This window comes from Brienomyrus brachyistius, chromosome 3 (genome assembly GCF_023856365.1).
Source record: "Brienomyrus brachyistius isolate T26 chromosome 3, BBRACH_0.4, whole genome shotgun sequence".
Lineage (NCBI taxonomy): Eukaryota > Metazoa > Chordata > Actinopteri > Osteoglossiformes > Mormyridae > Brienomyrus > Brienomyrus brachyistius.
The window spans coordinates 12,321,411-12,343,531 of record NC_064535.1 but is presented as its reverse complement, the minus strand read 5'-3'; the positions used below and the strand labels follow the sequence as shown (position 1 = coordinate 12,343,531).

The 22,121-nt window shown below is 47.1% G+C and overlaps 1 protein-coding gene across 4 annotated transcripts in view; it reads right to left on the bottom strand.

The window, feature by feature from the left end:
- Nucleotides 1-19,773, bottom strand: part of wdfy4 (WDFY family member 4) — a 45,286-nt gene extending 25,513 nt beyond the window's left edge. For 2 of the 4 annotated variants that reach the window (XR_007396844.1, XM_049007440.1), the window contains exons 1-37: nucleotides 19,488-19,773; nucleotides 18,511-18,712; nucleotides 17,900-18,011; nucleotides 17,227-17,336; nucleotides 16,857-16,997; nucleotides 16,511-16,700; nucleotides 14,626-14,815; nucleotides 13,720-13,880; nucleotides 12,822-13,283; nucleotides 12,343-12,444; nucleotides 11,935-12,125; nucleotides 10,040-10,635; nucleotides 9,558-9,642; nucleotides 9,059-9,273; nucleotides 8,867-8,949; nucleotides 8,454-8,679; nucleotides 8,274-8,350; nucleotides 7,477-7,695; nucleotides 6,793-6,971; nucleotides 6,463-6,694; nucleotides 6,148-6,290; nucleotides 5,930-6,041; nucleotides 5,492-5,682; nucleotides 5,193-5,342; nucleotides 4,664-4,737; nucleotides 4,036-4,197; nucleotides 3,732-3,817; nucleotides 3,447-3,543; nucleotides 2,981-3,186; nucleotides 2,562-2,728; nucleotides 2,171-2,290; nucleotides 1,841-2,002; nucleotides 1,619-1,762; nucleotides 1,104-1,230; nucleotides 653-795; nucleotides 226-464; nucleotides 17-138 (exon numbers count right to left, since the gene is read on the bottom strand). Coding sequence is in view for 3 of the 4 variants with exons in the window: in XM_049007440.1 (XP_048863397.1) it covers nucleotides 17-138; nucleotides 226-464; nucleotides 653-795; nucleotides 1,104-1,230; nucleotides 1,619-1,762; nucleotides 1,841-2,002; nucleotides 2,171-2,290; nucleotides 2,562-2,728; nucleotides 2,981-3,186; nucleotides 3,447-3,543; nucleotides 3,732-3,817; nucleotides 4,036-4,197; nucleotides 4,664-4,737; nucleotides 5,193-5,342; nucleotides 5,492-5,682; nucleotides 5,930-6,041; nucleotides 6,148-6,290; nucleotides 6,463-6,694; nucleotides 6,793-6,971; nucleotides 7,477-7,695; nucleotides 8,274-8,350; nucleotides 8,454-8,679; nucleotides 8,867-8,949; nucleotides 9,059-9,273; nucleotides 9,558-9,642; nucleotides 10,040-10,635; nucleotides 11,935-12,125; nucleotides 12,343-12,444; nucleotides 12,822-13,283; nucleotides 13,720-13,880; nucleotides 14,626-14,815; nucleotides 16,511-16,700; nucleotides 16,857-16,997; nucleotides 17,227-17,336; nucleotides 17,900-18,011; nucleotides 18,511-18,702 (6,208 nt within the window). In the remaining variant the exon portion in view is untranslated. The remainder of the gene's footprint in view (nucleotides 1-16; nucleotides 139-225; nucleotides 465-652; nucleotides 796-1,103; nucleotides 1,231-1,618; nucleotides 1,763-1,840; nucleotides 2,003-2,170; nucleotides 2,291-2,561; nucleotides 2,729-2,980; nucleotides 3,187-3,446; nucleotides 3,544-3,731; nucleotides 3,818-4,035; nucleotides 4,198-4,663; nucleotides 4,738-5,192; nucleotides 5,343-5,491; nucleotides 5,683-5,929; nucleotides 6,042-6,147; nucleotides 6,291-6,462; nucleotides 6,695-6,792; nucleotides 6,972-7,476; nucleotides 7,696-8,273; nucleotides 8,351-8,453; nucleotides 8,680-8,866; nucleotides 8,950-9,058; nucleotides 9,274-9,557; nucleotides 9,643-10,039; nucleotides 10,636-11,934; nucleotides 12,126-12,342; nucleotides 12,445-12,821; nucleotides 13,284-13,719; nucleotides 13,881-14,625; nucleotides 14,816-16,510; nucleotides 16,701-16,856; nucleotides 16,998-17,226; nucleotides 17,337-17,899; nucleotides 18,012-18,510; nucleotides 18,713-19,487) is intronic. The other 2 variants (XM_049007441.1, XM_049007442.1) reach the window with 2 other exon arrangements.
- Nucleotides 19,774-22,121: the final 2,348 nt, after the last annotated feature.

Genomic DNA, 22,121 nt, shown 5'->3' with positions numbered 1-22,121 from the left:
TCCCTGCATCTCTCACCCTCGGCGGAATCCGCGGTCTCGCACACCACGCTCGAGGAACTGTTCTTATGCGGGAAAAGATGGCGCCAGATTTTCTTCATGTGCTTCTTGTGCGTCCCGCAGCCAAAGCCATCCGTGTAACTGGAAGTGAGGGACAGAAGCTGCGTCAGCATCCCCCGAGAGGCGCGGTACCGCCGAAAAGGGAGCCCAGGCAGCAGGCAGCCTCACCTGCCCGATTTGATGAGGAAGAGACAGTGCTGGAGGCAGGTGAGAAAAGCGAGGCTTCCATTGTAAGTGGCCAGGACTACATCCCACTGCTGCTGCAGCACCTCCATGGTCTGCAGGACTAGCCGCTGCTCGTCCGGCGTCTGTCTTGGTCGTGACAGGAAGTACAGCAGGGCTCTGTTGATGCTGTTGTACAGGGCACTCACTGCTTCTTCCCTCTGACCTCGGGCCTTCTCAATGGCCTGACAACGGCAGGAGGGTTAACTAACTATAGGTTAGGCCTTCTTAGCTAGGTGAGGATTCACAGGAACCATGCAGGCCATTTATGAGCAACACTAAACACAAGTACGGATCAAGCCACTGAAACAGGTCTCGAATGGCCCGTCGCAGTCATTATGGTCGGTGTGTCCCCAACCTTCCACACACTTACCACCGCAATTTGTTCAGAAATAAACACCAGGAGCTTCTCTGGCTCCACCACGAACATCCCGGCATATAGTTTTTCCACAAGTTTCTTGCTGAAGAAGGAGACGTTTTCAATCAGCGTAGTGACCTGCCCGTCTGCTCCAATGTCTGTGGAAAAATCGTCGTCAGGTCAATGTCTGTCCTGGCAACAGCGAGCGGTGAGGCAGCAAAGTGCTGACCATACAAAGTGTTTATCGACTCAATTTCAAATGACTACTTAGACTGCATAAACCGAATGTGGATATTAGACACATAAAAATCACGTGAGCTCATCATCATCGTGGGATCATGGGATTATCCTGGAAACATCATAAACAAGTATGGGATGGTAGCATCTCTGAACATATGTCCCTTAATGGCTGGAAAGTACCATTATCAGGCAAGTGTGCTGAGCATGTGTTATAAAAGGACCGTACCATTTCTGGCAACATGGGTGCACTGGCCCTCCTCCTGGCAGGTCATGTGAACGATGTCCATGAGGAACTCCAGCATCTCCGTCTGGAAGCTCTGCTTCTGCTCGTGTGAGGTCACCTCGGGGGAGGACTGTGAACCGTGTCCAAGGTGACGCACAGCTGTTAGCAGTGCATGGCTGACGCAGAGTGCCATTCCTTAAAACTGGGCAAACAGTGGCCCCTCATGGAGAAAATAAATGGCAATGCTACACACTGAATGGAGTCGCAGTTATTCTGCTTTGACCTATATAGCATCCCCAGCAGTTCTCACAATACTGTCATTATCATGCACACTCTAACGCAAATGAATCCAATTACATCATTTGAGGGTAAAAGAGCCTCTCCCTCTGGGATGTGAGCCTCTTCTGACTGAACTACCATACACCCCTCACTCAGATACCAGGTCCATTGTTGTGTGATAGACACAAGCCGTAAACCCCCCCCCCCCCGGCATTCACACCCCCCTCAGTGCCTCTCACCTCCAGGAGCAACAAGAAGGGGTGCGGCTGGTCTTTGGCAGGGACGTTGATCAGGCTGTCCATCAACAGTATACGGATGAAGTCGCACACCTGCTTGCGAGCTGGGTGGGCTGTCTGCAGCATGTTTTCCGAAGTCAGTGTGTCCTGTGGACCAGGAAAGACTCCGCCGTGATCACTTCCTGCAGCCACACCTGAACTTCCAGTGGAAACACTCAGACTGACCTCAGAAGGCTCGGGTGGGAACACGGTCCCTGCCAGTGAGTGCAGGTAGGCAGGAGATGTCCAGAGGGGATCCTTGGGGTACATGCTGTGGACCAGACAGAAGAACTGCATGACACTACCAGGGTACAGCGTCTTCCAGGAGGCCTCTTCTTCTATCAAGGGCTTCATGAAGTGCGAAAGACGAAACATCAAAACAGAAAGATTACATTCTGAGAGACCCTGAGCTTGAGGCGTGTGATGCTGCCAGGTGGGGCAGCACTTATCTCACAGTATATTAACAGCACTTAATGAATTAAAAGGTTTCTTCTCTAATTTTCCATGGATCCTAACCTCACTAATGATGACCCTGACCAGCTCCAGGAGAACAATAGCCACGTCAGCACACAACAGCATTCCAGTGGTCCCATTAACGCAGTCAATTGCCCCTTGTAGGACCTCGTCAATGTCCAGCTAGAGGTCAAGAAGAAGGACAGCGGTGTCTCAGGTGTCATAAATGCTTTCTTTTTTGAAAATTTGTACATTTTACATTCGATGACATAGACCACCAGCATAGATCAGGGGTCCCCAGTCATATTTTATCAGAATTTGTTCTACAGAGATTACCTGAGATTACCAAACAGCAATGGAAATCCCCAAGATTAATGAATTCTGAGATGTCTATCTCTATGTACCATCCCTCCACATCTGTAAGCGACCATTTGTGGGCTATGAGGCCCATTACCTTGCCGGTGAGGCTCTCGAAGTCTGTCTTTCTCAGTAAGAGTACCGCCAATATGCCATAGACCTGAGGAATGCTGACATGATGCAGCAGAAGCTTCCGCAGGACCTGAAAGCCGCCACATGTGCTGCTCAGAACCTCAGAAGGCCAGGCCTGAACTTTCGGGTTATCTGCAAGATGATTAGCAAAGAAAACAAGGAAAACCTTCATGCAAATGGGATTCTTCAAGCTATTAGTCATGATCCCCCCCACCTCATTCCTCAAAAAAACATCATGTGTAGGTACAGCACACCGACAACGGTCATTCAATATACTTATGATATACAAATGCTACATGTGTACCCACATATAACAAACAGCACTGCTTTGAGTACAAAAAGTGACCCAAAGGAACCAATGAAAGACAAACGGTTCTGTGGTACCCAAGACGATGGATGACTCCCCCTGCAACCTCTGCAAGAGGGATCCGGAGGTTACACCCTCCCGGAATTTATTCAGAAGAACTGGTGTGGACAGAAAGCAAGCGAGCAGCGTGAGTCCATGTAGGACCGTGCTAGAATGTAGGTGTTCCTGCAAGAAGAAGAGGAACCAATCCGGCCCAAGGGCAAAAAACATGTCCTCCTGGTTCCTGTCAGAACACAAAGCACCCAGAGATGTCACAACAGGTGAGCAACATCATCACACCCAAAAACACAGAAGAACAACATCTGACATGACAACTTCAGTCTGAGTCTCCCAGGGCCACTAAATCTTTAGGCTTGGGGGTGAAAGCCAGCTAGATTAGGAATTTGTGTCTTTAATGAACCTGGCTATATAAATGGTTAAAGATACAAACCTTGTTTTGAGCAAGAGAACAAATTCTGATAAAGAGAATAATATTTCACTCACTTCACAGGGAGTGCTCTGTCGGAGTTGGTTAAGGACAACAGTATTTCAAGCAATTGGTTCCGTATCCAGACTGATCTTGCAGGTGTTTGGCTCAAGGCTACAAAAATCAAGTTGAGGAAGTGAGTTTATATGACAGCAAGGAGGCTGGTGGCTTTCATCCTCGATGAATTTACTCATCACGCAAAGTCCAATTACACGCAGAATCGACAGTGTTTTTTTTTAAAAATGCTTCCATTTCTGAAGTATACCCACATTCAAAACGAGTCCCACAGTGGGCAGTAGTACCTGGTGATGACATGTCGGCATCAGAAAATATGACGTTTTCATTCAAGGACGGGGGCAGCAGCGTGTGAATCATAAACAGGCCGAGTCTGGCAAGATGAAGGAAAATGTTTGGAGTGACCTTTCCCACCAGCCTTTGAAAATGGTGACATGAAGTCAACTCCCCCACCAGAGAAACACACATCAGTGACTGGGATGCTCAGCTCATTCCAGAGGACAAGAGGACAAAGAGCTTCTTACTAAGGCTCCTCCCCCGCCTCCCTCATGCTAATGAACGACAGGGCGGGGGCAGGAACGAGTCCCCCACCTGCACAAGTCCGTGGTGTTAAAATGGCCGATGAGCAGGAGCTTGACAATAGTGGTGATGATAGAGACCTGCTGGCACGTCACACCAGGCTCACTGAGAAGGAACAGCATCCTGTTCATCACGCCAAGGGAGTGCATGACCTGGGCATTTTGCTGGCTGCAGCTAGGGGGCGACACAACAGCAGAGTAATGGTAAGGCCTGTCTGTCTGGCTGATTCAGCGCTGATGTTGACCCTACTGCGTTCTGCCAGGGGTAAGAGTGGGGAAAATCCACACAGCGTGTAATGGGGGTGTGTGGCTCAGCAGGTTAAGCCTTGAAGTGCTTGAAGTGGGCTGATACTCATCAGTATACAGATTCAGGACCTATTTGTTTTTCACCCAGTACTAAATAACAAGGGGAGTACCAGTACCTGGTTTCCCCACTTCAAGCACTGGGGGAGGGATGTCTGTAACACTGACCTGGTGATTGTCTCCTGATCAGGACATGTGAACTGGTACCATTTCATGCTCAGGGTATTACAGGAAGCATGGAAATTTTGCTCAAGTTCATTTGTATGATTTTATGTAAAACTATGTGACTGTGAGAGAGCAACAGATCAGGAGCTCAGAAACTGCTTCATAAGAATTACCTGGGAGACTTCAGAATATCGGCAAGGTGATTTAACACCAAAAAGTCAAGGCTTTCCGGAGCATTCCTCCACACCTGAGGAGAAAAGAAAGGAAAGTAATGGTAATTACTTCAGCAGAAATTTAATTTCCAATTGTGTAATTCTGTTATATGATGCCATGGTCTCTGACTGCATTGAAACATCTGTTAATGTCACTCCCACTTTTTAACTGAAATCTCTAGCACTGTTACATGTAAGTAGATGGCCTGCCATTACAATTACCCATTTATTACACTTATTAAGCAGACACTTTTGTCCAAAATGATGCACAACAGTGAAAGCAGGGTTAGCCAGACCTAATGGTGACATCACTCTATTGACTGGATTTGAACCAATAAGCTTCCGATCATGGGCACCAGTGGACCCACAAAGCCACATACTGGCCCAGGTACTGGTTTGCTTAAATTGGCTATCCAGCAGAGTAAGGTCTGCCAGCAAGTACCATAAGGAAGACAGCATCCTGTGAGCAGGCTTCCTGATTAGGTGGTACCTCAAAGTCACAGAGCAGGTCCTGGAAGGCGCTGAGGTTCAGCACACAAGTCGAGCAGCCCAGTTCCATGGAGCCTGTGATGGACAGAAGCAACTGGAAGGTCCGGTTGCTGATCAGGTGACTCTTCTTCCTTAGCAGGAAGGCCAGCATCTGGAAACAGAATATAGACTAAGGCATACGGGGGCTCACTGACCTAAAAGGACACAAAGCCACACAGGTGACCTCCGCTGAGGTGTGAACGAGCCACTCAGACCGTGGCAGGTGCTGGTGACCCTCCTCAGCGGCCAGTGCTCTGATACCTTGTATCCCTGGATCCTGTTCATTTCCCTCTCCATGCCAGGACTGGTACTCAGCACCGACAGCAGAACCTTAACAGCTGCATACAAGGAACTGTCATCTGACGCCATGGCGACAAAGCTAAGGACCACAGCTGGGCCGCCAATGTACTGGAAGCTGTCGGCTGCACTGTGAGACTGAAATGTCCGGACTCCTGAAAGAAGTTCCACAACAAAAGCACAATCAGACATGATGATGGCTTCCCAAGTTCACCATCTGTTTTAATCATCTTTGGCAGCATGAAACTTTTAGGTACCTGGTCCAAATGACCTTACATGCTACAGAAACACTACAAATCATGATGCAAACATTAATTAGAACACCTTCTGTATTACACAAGTGCAAACTAATTATAAAACAAACAGACTCACAATGGCACCTCTATGATGATAAACATCTACCTGAATGTCCGATCAGGGTGGCTCCTATGGTGCGAGATGTTCCACTGAGGTGCTGAGAGATGTTCTTCAGCAGGTAGACAGGAGTGCAGCTATCACGTGATGTGATGCCCATCTGAAAAGTGCGAAAACATTAAGGTCTTAACATTCAGGGTCAAAAACCCTATGTGGAAAGGGACAGTGTTTCTGCTGAGCACCATTTTCATGAGTCTTTCACTGACCTCTTTGGCAATAAGACGGCAGTCGACCTCATTGTAAACTTCTCGAACCTCAGCAACTGTGGTTACTGTGGAAACTGCTGGGTTTATGCCAAACGAAATCCTTTCTTCAGCTACGATCTTGATTATGGATGTGTCATCATTTACTGGAAACAGAAAAGTGAACTCCTTAGACTCTTAGAATGCCGAGTAGAACAATGGGATCTGATCCAAAGGCCGAGGAGAGCTAAACTAATGGAAAGCTAAGGCCTGCTTTTTTATTGGACGTTCATACAGAGTTCTTGGGTATGGCTGCGTCTTAAGAGCTTCGGCACACACCTAATGGGCACAGTGCCTGGTAGTTTCCAATGTACTTTGTGCCCTGGCTGTACATGACTTCTACAGCTTCATGTGTCAAGACCTCCTCAAACAAGTAGGTGGGACCAACACGCCAGATCAAGGAGGATGGCTGTTTCCATAGTAATGGCGTGCCGATGATTCCACACACATCGATGACTGCAGTGGGATCCATTGAGATGCACAACCCAGGAAACGGCTGAATATACTTCATCTACCAGAAAAGTCAGACAAAAGAACGTACAATGGCACACTGTGCGACACATCAGACTGTAGGTGTTCATACAAAGCTCTCCAATACAAGATGATCACCTTGGATGTTCCTATCTTGGTTCCATTTAGATAGACTGTTACCCAACAGTTTTTCTTAATGTCCTTGGCAATGGTCAGGACCAGGTGATGCCACTGAGCTGGAACCAGTTGCTTGGAGGTGTTCAAGCGAAGCACAGCTGGTAGGGAGCTGTGTGCCTGTGAGTCTGGTTCCATCATATCTGCAAAGGACACAGACCACAGGCCATCATCACACCCACATCTTACCTATAGGGGTTATTGTGACGTGGAAGACCAGCTAACAACTACACCACACAAATACAGGCAACGCAATTCATATGCTGTCTTTGTAGGGACTCTTCATTCATTTCTATGGTTATGGATCCAAACTATCACACCCTTAACCCCCACCCAGCCCTAACTTTAACCATAAGTAACCAAACAAAGACTTTTGGTTATTTGAGTTTTTTGATTGCATTTACAGATTTTTATGAAATTGAGTCTTGTATTGTGGACACCAGAAAAATGTTCCCACAATCAAGTGTAACCCCCTCTCCCCCCTACACACATGCACGCACACACACACACACACACACACACACACACACACACACACAAATGTCTACCAACACAATGAGGGACTCCAATAACAAAAACTTAAAAACAGAAAATTTATGCAGGGAATAAATGCACTGTAGTCTTGCACTTTTACTTCCTGTTCCTTACCGAGAAACTGAAAGGATTCTTCCTCTGTGGAGACCACCAGGCAGCGATCAGGGCAAGAGACGCTCACTGTGAGGCAGGAGTACTGCAGCTCGGCTCGGGACATGTGGCGCATCACGGTGAGCAACCGCACAGGGTGGGCATCACGGGCCGAGCTGAACTGGCTGATGAAGAACCAGGTAGAGAAAGAGAGCCCGGCGGCCGGCGGGAAGCCACGGCAGTCTGCACGGAGAAAACGAGCATCATGCAAACGCGCCTGCATTCGTCTGCATGCATCTCCATTTGTGTTTGCATTTGCATCAGTTTGCATCTGTGATCATCTGACTTTATGTCTGCGCACATCTGCACACGTCTGTATCTGCGTCCGCACGTACGTCTACATTCATCTGCATTCATTTGTACACATCTATGTGCACAGATATCTGCGTCCGCATGCACTGACTTGCATCTGCACGCGTCTGCATCAGTCAGTGTGGAGAGCACCAGTCTTCAACCCTCACCCTCAGGCTTCCTATCTATGCAAGTATTCAGTTTGAGGTACTCAATATACTCAAGTATTACCCTAATTAAAACAATTTAGCATGCTCTCTGTTCTGTGGTTATTAGTAAATAGGAACAGAGCCGGAAAACCGTTATAACTCCAAGATTATAGAAACATTACTACAGATGCAAGAGTTCAAAGTCATCCTGAAAAAAGCTAAAATGCATAGGATGTGTGGTCTAACAACAAGAAAGAGTCACCTATTAATCCAAATAGCATGAATGCCAGAGAAATAGCACTTCAGTCTGCCGACCCTTACCACTCCCGATGCCACCTGTCTCTATGGAGTCAGCACTGACTCCTTTCACAGTAGCTACAGATGGAAGAAAGAGGCACCTGTGCGGAGAAGATGCTGCCATTGGTCACTGTTCACAAAATCAGAAGACAGACTTGCATGCACATTCGCCATAACGATAAGACTGCCAGCCTGGAATCTCACCCATATCCACTGAATCTCATGTCAAACTCCACAAACGACGGCATCGTGGTCAACCGGTGAGGCTGCAGGGTCCTCGGTGACGTCATGGAGATGAGGCTGACAACGCGATGGTGAGGGACGGTGCAGTTGGGGGACATGGTCAGTAAGCTGTAGCTGTGTTTCAGCTTCTTCTTGGGGGCTTTGGTTTCTTGGCTCTGTCCGAGCTCTGCTACATCTGAGTTACACCCTTATTAGAGAAAACCACACAGGCAAACTATATTAATAATCACGGAGATCTGTAAGGTTTTATCCACTTAAATTCTAGTGTTTTTTTTCACACAACCAAAAAATAAGAAATTCGCGCAGACGAAGTAAAAGATTTCATTTTTAGACGGTGATGATGAACGTGGGTGTATGAGAAGGTCGTGTTTCACCATTCTGGGCAGCAGGGTTTCTCAGTTCACCAGGTGGATCCTTGACAGCACACATCAACGGCTGGCCCAGGCACAGGAACTGCCTGCGAGACACCGTGTGACACGCAGGCATTAACAGCAGCATCAAAATGGGCGTTAGTCTGTGCCTCATGCGCATCTACGGCAAGGTACAGGGCAAAGGCGCCCTCATACCTGAGACTGTAGGGGTCGATGGCCTGGGACGCCATCTTCTCAAAGATGCGCACCACTGGCAAGTGTAAAGGGTCATCGGTGCGGTCCAGGATGTCCTGGCAGTGGGTCAGCAGTGTCTCTAGAAGGCCTGATTCGCACATGATCTGTCGATTCCTCTCTAATTTTACCAGCGACTGGATGTGATGAGCCAACGACAACTGCACCTCGACTGAGAGCTGGGAGGGAGCGGGAGTCACCACAGAATATGTCAGCAAGTATGAAGTTACTGAATATATCAATAGCAGCAGTAAGGCAGCATGCTTCAGACTTTAACAAACAGATTCATTAAGGATTGAGGCAGGAGAAGAAGAAGCTATTTTTGGAAAACAGCCTAAAACACATCAATGGTGCCTGTTTTAAAAACACACCTGGATGTAGTGGATGCTCATGATAAGCACACCGGGGGTCTTTTTAAAGATATACGGAGGATTGAAATAATTCAAAGAAATGACGGAAATACCTCTGGGTCTCCAGGACAGAATATTTTCGGAAGGAGAATCATGATAACGTGGATAGCACCAGGATGAAGTATGGTCTCATCAAAGCTAAGAAATCATGAAGATTTCACTGAGGAACATTCACTTGAGTAGCATAAACATCATAAAAAAACAAAAGTTTCAAAGCTGGTTTACCATGAGTGACCAACCACCACCAGCCCTCAAAACTGGCCCATACTAGTTGCCAAAGCACCGTGGGCCTGTTAGCACTAAATGCCTATTGGGTCCTAGCAACTAGAGGAGGTGGAACCAACCAATCACATGTCTTGATTCTGCCTCCTCGTGTTGCTTGGATCCACCTCTTCTATAATCTGATGGGTTATCTCTTTGAACCAATCATTTTTCGTTCTGCCCTCTAAAATTTCCATGAGCCCGCTAACCAGGTAAGGCAAGAACCCCAGGCTATTGCCTATTCATGCACCATGTCCAGCTTATTGTAACATACCTGCTGTTGTAGGTGCTGGCTGCTGAGGACATGCTGCTTGCTGCCTTGCGGCCCTGCAGGGTGCCAGTCTCCTCCCCCGCAGCCTGGGCTGCATGTAGGGCTGCGTCCCGGAGACCCACCCTGCCGTCGGGGTCTCCCTCAGCATCCATCCCCAAGGCAAATCGCTCCAAGAAGCCCAGCAGCCTCAGGCAGTCTTGCAGAGGTGCTGGCAAGGTGGCCCTGGGGCTTGCTGCTGCTTCTCTGAGCTGCCAGAAGGTCCTCCAGGAGCTGGGGCCACACACCCCTGGGCTGTGCCCCCGCGGCCTTCCTGGGAAGCAGCCCAGGTCTAGCAGGGCCTCAGCCAGCCTCTCGTAGTGGCCGGCAGCCCGGAAGCAGTGCTCGTTTAGCTGGTGCAGCTGCACGGCTGTGGCCAGGGTGTGCAGCGTGAGGGAGAGCAGCTCCCGGACACGGGCGGGCTCCAGCGAGGCCCAGCCCCCCCCCACGGATTCCCCCAAGGCCCCTGCCATGTCGACCACAATTGAGAGCAACCCGGTGAACCCCCCCGCCGTGCGGAAGGCGCGCCAGCTATGCGGTTCCTCCAGTACCTTCAGAATGGACTGGGAAGGACAGAACAGAGAGCAGGAAGACATATGAGAGAGCGGCTGAAAAAGAGCTCATCTGCACACCAAACCCAGGTGACAAATCTGGAAATATAATCATAGCGTTTCACTTATTACAATTTTATATTGCGGGAATGAATTCAATTACTATCACAGTACGAATTCCAGTGAATTACAGTGAAAATTAAGAACGATTCAGAATGAATATATTAAAATGGGCATTAAAAATTTCCCCAGACAAAAATGTTCTTAATCATGTGGGGCTTCGACATCCATTTAAAATTATATGTGCACGATAAAAGCCAAATATGAAGTAGCATGAAATATTTACCATCAGATATAACCCTGCAGAGCATGTGTGCGTATGCGTATGTGTATGTGTGTGTGTGTGTGTGTGCGCTTGCCTGCGGGTGTGTGTGTGCATGCCTGCAGTTCTGTGTGAGAGACAGGCACAGACACAACAAACGGGAGGGGCAGAGAGACGCCTCCCGTGTCTCTAATTCACTTAACGAGGAGGGATGGGTTTTTCCCAAGTGCTTCAAAAGGGAGCAGAAATAAAGGCCGGACAGATATATAAATAACTAACGTGTTACTTCACAGAGCGGTTCGTGGGGACTGAACAGAATCGGATTAGCCTTATTCGATTTAGCGCGATAATATATCAAATGGGTAATGTGTCATAAAGAAAGGAAATGTGATTAACACCAATAGAAGTAATCAGAATGGCTCTGACACATCGCAGCAGGGGTCACGCTGAAGGCCCCTAACCTCGTTATGCCCTCATCGCCTCTGAGTTAGCATCCCCCCTCCTTGGATCTATAAAAACCGGATGTATACAGTAACTCGATAAGTTGGTTAGACGTAATCGGATTTATTTTGCGTGGCGTGATGTGATATAGCTCATAATTTGGGTGTGTGACACGGCGGGCCGAGTGCCCTAATGGGCCAGCAGCTCCGTTAGCGGCTACGCCTGTATTAGCGAATCAATCTGAATTTGTGCCTAATGCAATCAGCCTCCTGGCGGCAGGCATAATAAATTCACTGGCTTATTATGTTTTAAATGTGTTACAATTTGTTAAAATTAGACATAAAAACTGAGTTTACGCATCAATCAGAGTATGCATGCTGAACGGAGTTGGGGGGACGATGGTGTGGCTAGATATCGGGGGCTGCCTGAGACCTGAATGGCCAACAATCTAAGCACTGAATTCATTTGAAATACATTTACAGACACGTACTTACAGACAAATGGCTCGCCTGTTTTCTGTAGCAGATCACGCACATATGTACATGTACCTTAAGCAGGTCTTGCCTGAGGTCCAGCTCCGCCTCCGTAGAGGAGCACAGGGCCCCGATAGCGGAGCTCATGTATTCCTCAGGATTAATTTGAGATGCCTGCTCCAGGATGGTGAGGGCAAGTCCTCGCAGCTGTCCGTCATTCACAAATATCTTCACGTAGGGGATCATCCCATAGTCTCTGATAAACACTATCAACAGGTATTCAGAGGTAGAGATATATTCTCAATAAATATTCTCTCAATATTCTCGTAAGTAAAAAAAAATCATTAAAATTGTTAAAAGCACAAAGCTCATGTAGCAAGTGAGTGACCCCAGCCTGTCATGGAGATATTACTGCCAAATGCTAAAGCGAGAGCGAGATGAGGTAGGGTTTTACAGGAGCAGCTGTTAGCCGTGAAGCCCTACCGGTATTCCTGACCGACTTCACAGCTAGCGCTGCCACCACCTTCAGCATTTGGCAGGTCAGAACCTTCTCAGGAAAATCATCACATAACCCAGCATTTTGCCCTAAAGATGGTGGAAAATTCAGCAGTGAGTTTTTGATCCTCACTGTGCTGAAGGCCAGACCCACACAGTTTGTCTGGTAAAAAGCGTTCAGCACTATGGGAGAGCGATCAGAGAGCAGTGGCCCACAACGGGCCTCTCTCGGTACAATCAAGAAAAACGTATCATTGGCCATTAACTAATAAGACAAACGTATGAACTGTATATATGCGTAAATCTGTGTAAAGACACCAGTAGTGCAACATGGAACATAAATAGCCAACAGAATAATAAACAGTTTAAGAAATGTGTTGATAGTCATGTAATCAAACATTTAAGAGATCGGAGCAGATGTTCCTCTCACAGCATATGGCGAAGCAGAATGGGCCTGCAGGACGTACCACTCACGCCAGCCTTCCTCAGCACCTTGGCCTGCTTCTTCAGCATCTCCAGCAACTGCTGCAGGAGCCCGGCATCCCTGAGCACGTCACAGAACAGTTCCGTGTGCAGGACCAGGCCGTGGAGGCAGCCCAGCGCGGCGTTGTTGAAGGGCACCGATTCGGCCCGCTCCAGAGCCCGCACGACTTCCAGCAGTGCCTCGTGTGGTATGTAGGAGAGCTGCAAGACCACCATCTCCAGCAGCTCCAAGAAGACTGTGTGCACCGCGGGTGGCTTCCTGCTAATACAGCCTGCCAGCTGGGCCAAAGACTGCAACGTCCACTCCAACAGGAAGAAGTTGGCCTTGTCCCATGTCCAGATCTTCCGGACCGTGTGCAGGATCTGGGAGCAGGTGTGGATGTTGTCGGAGCGAAGAAAAGAGCCCTGAATGATCCGGAATGCTTTGAGGTTCTTCACTGAGCATCCTGGGGAGACGTAAGCAAGGGAAGGCGTGGGTAACCTCCTAACTGCCAGAAGACTTTAGAGACATTTTACCAACATGTTTATTTACACGACAGTCATTCACAGTTAGGCACTGAGGGAGAAAAGCGCTCAACTGAACTGGGGTTTGCAGGTTGGAATTGACCACATTCTGGTAAATAAATGTATCAGTGGAGGCTAATACAATCCAATTTCATCCCTAATTAAAATCACATCAGAGCAAAATGAAATCAGCAGAGAAAGGCAATGCTTTATCCCCTGTGTGGCGAGGCACCCTGTTTGTGATAGATGGCTACTTTGCGTGCCGAAGCAGAGAATGAATGTGGCGCCTGCTAATCGGGTTACGGAAACGCTGCGCACTTCATCATCCCCGGCGTAATTGCCCCTGCCGGCCTGCCACGGGTGTTCCTGTGCACCCACCTTTGGTGAGCACCGGGTCGAACTTGAAGCCTGGAGGCTGGGGGTTGCTGATGCACAGCGCCACCTTCAGCTCCGCCCTTCCGTATAGGGTGAAAGCTGCCAGGAGATCCAGGAAGTCCTGCACAGCTTGACGGTCCTCAGCCGTCACGTCCCCCTCACAGCTGCAACACAGAGATGGGGGCTTTTTTCTCCTTGCAGGTGGCACAATCCCGCAGCAAGGGCCTGGCCGCCCTTAGGCCAGAATTCCACCGAGAGCGGTTGCGCCGCGTTCCGGCTGCGATGCGGTCACTGCAGGCGATCACCTCCACTCTTATCCAATGCTCATGATTCCACCAGAAGTGTCAGAGTGCGGCTCAGAAGAATCCTGGAAGAGGCTCTCTGCATCACTTCCCTAAACATATGCATGGGTCTATTTTGCTGGATGTAACTTCTGACAGCAGCTCAACCTGCCAATCAGGTAGTGTTTTACTCATGAAAAATCACGAGTTCCCCCAGCCACCCTGCTTCTGAAATGATTCTGGTGGGAGGTTGAGGACGTGCGTAGGATGAACCAAGACTGTGTCGCAGCCAGAACGCGGCGCGACTGCTGTAGTGGAATTCTGACTTTACCGTAACCCTACCACACTCAGCTCACTAACGTAACACGGGGACGTCCGGAAAGTAGACTCAGGTATCTAAAGACGGGACTCCTACACATCAGCATGGACAACTGGCCCATATTCTGCTTCTGCAGACACATATTCACATTCTACTATCTGACCTGTCATAGTCATGTGCTGGAACCTGAAATACAACATGGTGGTGTGAGGGATGTGTGTGAAAAGGGCTTCCTGAGTGTAAAATGACCCTTTATCTCAGAGGAAGCTTGACCCGGGCCTGCTGTGTTACCATGCCACGTTGACTCACCGAGACATTATGGTCTGTAAAGCCGTGTATCCTTCGTTGTTTTCAAACTCCTCGAAGAGCGACGCGTCGTGAGGGTAGGAGTCCTTGACGAAGCTGAAGACGCCGACGGCCACCTCAGCCAGCAGTGGCCCAGGAACCTGATCTGGGATCGTCAGCAGGTTCTGGATACAGATCTTCATACAGTTCTTGGCTGCAGAATAAAAAAGTATAAAATGACTAAAAAACTCTCCATGTCAGCGAACAACTAGGCGCTAAGAATGCTGAAATATGGCATAAGTAAGACTGGTAACACTTTATTTGACGGGGCACAAAGCATAAACAAATCATGAACAAATATGGTGGCCATTTGAGATAAAAGATGCTTCACGATTCATTAATGATGAACAAGCATGAGATCAGTATTTCACTTGTGTTATTCATTACTTGTTCCTTCAGTAGTGCCTTAGTAGCTCCTTCAGTAGTTCACAAACTCTTACAGAATTAACTGATATAGTAACAAATATAGTAACTGCTTGAGATAGAAAATGTGTCACGATTCATTTGTGATGAATTAATATGAGATCAGTATGTACCTAAGACTTAGTTTGTGGTTAATTAATTAATAAGTAATAGCATAATACTATATTATTTGTGGCCCATCAAGTAAAGTGATAATCTAGTGCTACCATAACATTCATTCTTAATATAATCCATGACAAAATCGGACAAGAAATGGCGGAGGTTCTGCGCACACCCATTTAATTGTCCAGAGTGTGTAGGCCATGAAGAACTGAACTGAGCCCAGGTAAGCAGGTCATAATAGAAGCTCTGAAGCAGCAGAGCAAGACAGAAATGCACCAGGCACGCTCATTGTCCTGTAATTGGGATCCAGTGGCTATTCACTCAAGACAATAGTATTTAGCATACAATGTCATTCAGAAAATACATGCTCAAAATCCAGCTCCGGGTTTGCAAGCAATCATGTTATTAACAGCTGGTCAGAGGCCTGTGTAATGGTCACAGAAAGGTCAGTATGTCACCGTTACAGGCCTGTGTAAAGGTCACGGGGAGGTCAGTGTATTACCGTCACAGGCCTGTGTAAAGGTCACAGGGAGGTCAGTGTGTCACCGTTACAGGCCTGTGTAAAGGTCACGAGGAGGTCAGTGTGTCACCGTTACAGGCCTATGCAAAGGTCACAAAATGGTCAGTGTGTTACTGTTAGAGGCCTGTGTAAAGGTCACAAGGAGGTCAGTATGTCACCGTTACAGGCTTGTGTAAAGGTCACGGGGAGGTCAGTGTGTCACCGTTACAGGCCTGTGTAAAGGTCACGAGGAGGTCAGTGTGTCACCGTTACAGGCCTATGCAAAGGTCACAAAATGGTCAGTGTGTTACTGTTAGAGGCCTGTGTAAAGGTCACAGGGAGGTCAGTATGTCACCGTTACAGGCCTGTGCAAAGGTCATAGAATGGTCAGTGTGTTACTGTTAGAGGCCTGTGTAAAGGTCGCAGGGAGGTCAGTGTGTCATTGTTAGAGGCCTGTGTAAAGGTCACAGGGACATCAGTGTGTCACCGTTACAGGCCTGTGCAAAGGTCACAGAATGGTCAGTGTGTTACTGCTACAGGCCTGTGTGAAGGTCGCAGGGAGGTCAGTGTGTCATTGTTAGAGGCCTGTGTAAAGGTCACAGGGAGGTCAGTGTGTTACTGCTACAGGCCTGTGTAAAGGTCACAGGGAGGTCAGTGTGTTACTGCTACAGGCCTGTGTAAAGGTCACAGGGAGGTCAGTGTGTCATTGTTAGAGGCCTGTGTAAAGGTCACAGGGAGGTCAGTGTTTCACCATTACAGGCCTGTATAAAGGTCACATCGAGGTAATTTTGTCAGCATACGTATTGCAGTATAAGCTACACTCACCACGTAGAACTGGAACAACATTCCTGGTCTGGGCTGCGGAGACGGCCCTCAGCACATGCGAAGCCCGCCGCCTCCACGCTGAGCTGCTGTGTTCCCACAGTGAGGTGAGAGCAATGATGAGACACTGCAGCTCTTGTGTCTCTACCAGGGTCTCAATACACTGCACCTGTCCACACAGCCGCAGAATCACCTGTGAAAGAGCCAATCAAGGCACACCATCAGCTTTAAGCTAACACTGTACCCTCCTCAACACCCAGCCTGAAGCAGATAACACTGCAAGCAGCACACAATCCCAGGGTCCGTCACTGACTAGAATTAAAAGCTGCTAAGAAGAAAAAGCTGCAACCTGAGTGAATGTGTCCTGGAAGGAGCACAGGGCTCTGTCCTCTTCAGCCCTGTCCTTCCTGGGAGGTATGACCACGAACAGATACAGGCACTTGACCAAAGCAGATAGCAGCTCAGTCCCAATAATAGTCTTCACCACTTCCTGAAAGCACCAACAGAGGGGGTCGAAGCCAGCTGACGGAGGGGCAGAATATGACATTCCTGCTAAAAGTTCATTCACTCTAATAAAATGTATGTCCTGGCAAAGTATCACGCAACAAACTATGACAAGGAGGACTAAGGGGGTTAATTTGCAGTATCATTTATTGAGAACCTGCCTTACCGCCATTCTGTCAACACAGACGGCAATAGGAAGCCTTTCATTTACTCACAGGACTCTGAGCAGACAGCAGCGACAGTGCGTGTAACAGCAGCCAGCCCCTGCTGTCTCGCACTTCTGCTTTCTTCTGAAAGAACTGCTCCACTTCAAACCGGCCTTCCTCTGTTAGCGGAAAATAGCACCAGCCAATGAACTGCAACTACTACACAGTCCCAGCATGCACCGCATTAGATAACACATACAAATGCTTCTTGAAGTCAGTATTTTGTGAAATTAAAGGCTGACATGTATTATTTTGTCCATATCACTGTAATGTAATGTATATAAGCGACATTGTGGACTGTTTTAGGACACCATGTGTCTCGCGTCTGTGGTGCAATCCAAGGTGGCGACTGAAAAATCCCAACGTAACGAGGGAGTGAAAGCGCTGCTGACATATTCAGTGTGTCGAGCACAAACACACAGCGGAAAACAAAACTAGCTCACTTCCCCAAAAGAAGTACCTGGGTCTCACATGCACGGTGTCTCTCTAAGCTGATGCGAAGCAGATCAGAGTGATGGAGACTCATCGTGATGCACATCAGTCACATACCGCAGATGTATCATACTCATAAATACTGCAGTAAAGTGGCACCTACCTGCAGCATAAGATGGAACCTTCTGGAGGTCAAACACACACAAAAGTCTAGAGCAAAGTACTATAGAGAAGTGTGAGGTCTCCATACCTGCAGGCTGTCCTGGCAGTTTCTGCTGGACGTGGGAAACCACGATCTGAGCGCAGCGGTATGCAAGGCCCTGCACATCCAGGCGGTCTGTGACCCCGCAGCTCTGAGAAACCTGGTGTTTGGGGGAGGGGGAAACCCTTTACCAAAGATCCCATGCTGGTTTCACTTCTCTATTAGGGGACCATCAACATATCAAACGAAGCACATCGATACGCCATCCTACAGCACAAGATGGAAAATGATAACAAGTCTGACACGCCGGGGTCTAATGGTAAAACAGGACTGCAGGCACACTCAAAACTGGGTCACATGTGGGAAGATATGAGGCCTGTCCAGAACAATGAGCTGCTCTCAGACCTAAAATTGCCTTCATTCGGCCTCAGTGTGTCTGGTCAACGACAGCCGGCTTTTAATAACAGAGATTAAATCTCCCCCGTGTCTTATTGTTCCTTCTTTGAGAAAAGTTTCAAGCTCTCATAGGCTACTTGGGAAATCTGAACCTGACTTAAATACTTCAAACAACACACACCCCTAACCCTAAATCTATTGCAACAAACTAGCACATTCATAAAGACCCTGGTGTGTCTCAGATCCAGCCACACCCTTTGTACCTGTATGAAGAGCGGCAGGACTCTGATGATCTCGTCCTCCGGCACTGAGCGCCAGCCCTGATCTCCGCCGCCCAACTGGGCCAGCTGGTCTCTGAGGGCTGACTCTGGGTTGCTGGCATGTTGGCTGGCTCCGTCCACACTGCCGCCTGGGACAGGTTCTGCCAGCTTCCACGGCTTATCTACTGCCTCCATATTTTCTCTGCTAAGCCCCAACAAAATACAAACATGTGACTGCTCCTCCCTCATTATTCATTTACTGTTAAAAATAATTACTTATTACTTACAGGATGTATAAACCGAGCACAAAATCGCACAGCAAAAGGAGTCAGCCTCAAACTGTCAAAAGACCCACTGCACTTGCACAGCTCTGACTGAAACTAGCATGCTTTCAGAGGACACTGGCAGCTGGATCTTCTGCTGCCTTCAGCTTAAGGAAAGTTTCTGGTTCCTGAGTCGTTCTAAGCTATTTAGCGTCAGCTGCCTACATTAGTCCCTGACTTGATCTTGTGATGCACAGCGGCTGCTTAATTTTGCTAGAAGAAAGAGACTGAAATTCCAGAAGAATCTCTCTCTGCATATTCTGCTGGGATCCCTGTTTTTCTCCTTTTAATTCGCTGCATTACTGAATCTGAGCTTATGTACAATTTACTATGGAACTTTTTCACAGCCACCTTCTGAAATTGTGAAAGACTCTTTGTTTCTATCTCTACAAATGAATAACCCCTGACTATAAAACGTACATAATAGGAAGAATTCCTTCTTCCTAGGACGTATTCTTTTGTAATAGTGATCTTGTGACACTAGTTAGTTCACTTCTTTACTTACACTTAAAATGGACAGTAACAGAACTCTACGTGTGAACTGAAATAGAACTCTATTTGTAAGCAGTAATCCAGAGAATTGAGCAGCTTTCCTCCAAAATTGCATTCCTCTGTGAGAGTTCTCCATTTACAGTATGATAATGCAGTCAGACTTACCTGTGGGTTCATCTGCACATGCCTTGGCTTGTAGAGGAACAGGACTGTTTGTCAGGAAGTACTCTGCTAATCCAGAATCACAGCATTCCAGAGACACAGCTGGAGCAGAAAAGCCTGAACGTCGACCAAGTAGTTGCTCTTTCATTAGCTCACTGGTCATGTGTCTCCACTCACTGGAAAAGCAGAAGTAGAGAGCTTACATTTCCTCCACTGCTCTCCCCTCATTTTAATAAGCCATAACGATAGTTACTCATTCACTTAGCGCTCATCTGCTACTTCCTGTTTATGAACACTTGTACGAACAGCCAGTGAGCTCACACAGCCACAGGGACTCATGACTGACTGAGCCCATGGTCAATGCAGAAAGCTGTTATGACTGTAACATTTAGTTCCCTGTCTCATTACAAAGGTGTGCAACCACATTAAATAAAACAAAGGACCCGTTAGACAGAGATGTCTTTCAAGATAATATAATCATAATACAAATATGGCTTGCGCTGCTATACTACAATTTATATTTCAGGTTATCAATTGGACAAATATAAAATGCATTAAAATTTTTTTTTTTTTTTTAAATCGACAATTCTCTAGCGACCCCTATCGGTAATGTAAGTTAACGTACATATTTTTAATTTCCTTTTTCTGCTTAGGCCTGGGCAATCATTTGCTGTGGAGGGCAAATCCGAGCTTCACTATGTTAGATTGGGTCATTTTCAGAATCCCAATCACAATTCTTTACTGTCATTACAAATTGTACACAAAAAAGAAAAACTATTCTGATTCAACCATCAGTGAACAATTTTTATTATTATTTTATGTCCTACGAAAGCTACAATACAAAACTTATTCTGAGAGAGGTCGGTAAAGAAGTAGCAGTTTCAAACTCCGTATGGTTTTCACCGTTAAACTCACCAAGCACGTACAGGAGCATGTGTGTTTAGCAAATGTATTATGGGGGTGGAACAGTCTGGTCCATATTGATACCTGTTTTGTCTCGGTTCTGGGTCAGATACTTGAGTTAATTAAACGAGTTCTGTCAGGCTAAAGTAATAAAGTGAAAATTGCACAAACTGGATATCATGTAAAAAACGTGCAAACAAAATTATAACGCCTTGTTTTATGGTTATTATTATTATTATTATTATTATTATTATTATTATTATTAACAGCAAATTATCACATTGTCCACGTATCAAGGAAATAGCTTTTTTTTCTACTAACCCCAATGTACAGCCCCTGTAATGCGAACAAACCAGAATAAATCGCAAATATATGTCGCTTCCACCAGGGGGCACTGCAGAGTGCACCAGGTCTCAATCGACCAACCAGCAGTAGTAACAAGCTACATACATCCATCCATTTTTCAAACCACTCTTATTCTAATGGGTCGCGGGCAGTCCAGAGCCTATCCTGGAAGCTATGGGAACGAGGCAGGGAACAACCCAGGATGGGGGGCCAGCCCTTCGCAGGGCACACTCACACACCATTCACTCACACACCATTCACTCACACATGCACACCTATGGGCAATTTAGCAACTCCAATTAGCCTCACCATGTTTTTGGACTGTGGGGGGAAACCGGAGCACCCGGAGGGAACCCCACGACGACATGGGGAGAACATGCAAACTCCACAGTGACCCAGGGTGAGACTCGAACAGTGCAACCACTGCACCACCATGCCGGCCCTCAAGCCACATACAAATACCCTTAAATTACATAAACATCATGTCAACATAAATAAACGTCATAGACAAAATAGAAGAGAGTTCACATACCTGAATAATAAAAATTGAAAAGACACATGTACAGCACACCTGGGGTGACAGCTAGTCCCTGTCACTTTCCTTTCCATAAGAAAATGACGGCCAACACGAAACCCTCCCTTACATAAAACTATATAAAAGCAAGACTTTAAGTGAAATTGATCATTCTGTAACACCTGTAACACTCATACACAAAGAAGGAACCATTCATGCAATAATTTGGTATTAAGTACCCATCTGCAGTATGAATTCCGTAATTTTAGCATTAAATGTTATTTTACATCTCGTCCATCTCTGCCTTGTGGGCCTACCCTGTACTGTTTGACATGGGTTCTAGTCTCGGACTCCCAGTGTTCAGAATAAACTGCTGTAAAATGGATATCGTTATAATATATGATCTTATTTTACTTGAAGAGGAACAGGGCTGTTGGTCTATATAATTAACTGTTTAATGGTCTGCCAGGTACTCGAATCGGAAACCAGGGCATGCTTCGATGCTACAGGTGTCAAATTTTAATCTTCAGCTTTGAAAACGCGGCATTTAATTATCCAGAAAGGTCACAGCAGTAGAGGTGGAAGGTTTTGTTTCAACCAACCAGTCAAGTGACTTTGACTCTTTATGCTCAACTGGTTGGCTGAAAGAAAACCTTGCTCTGGTTTTGTACTTTCTTAACCTTAACCTTCTACCTCTGCACAGTATGTGCTTTATAAATAGCGTAGACGGTCTTTTGGCGTGGCTTTTCCAATAAACGGTCAAACCTACACCATACATAACACATAAGGGCCACAACCTGGCAACCCTGCACAGAAGGCGGGGTTTATGCTAATTTATTACGCCACGTGACCGCGACGTTTTCTGCGCGAGATAT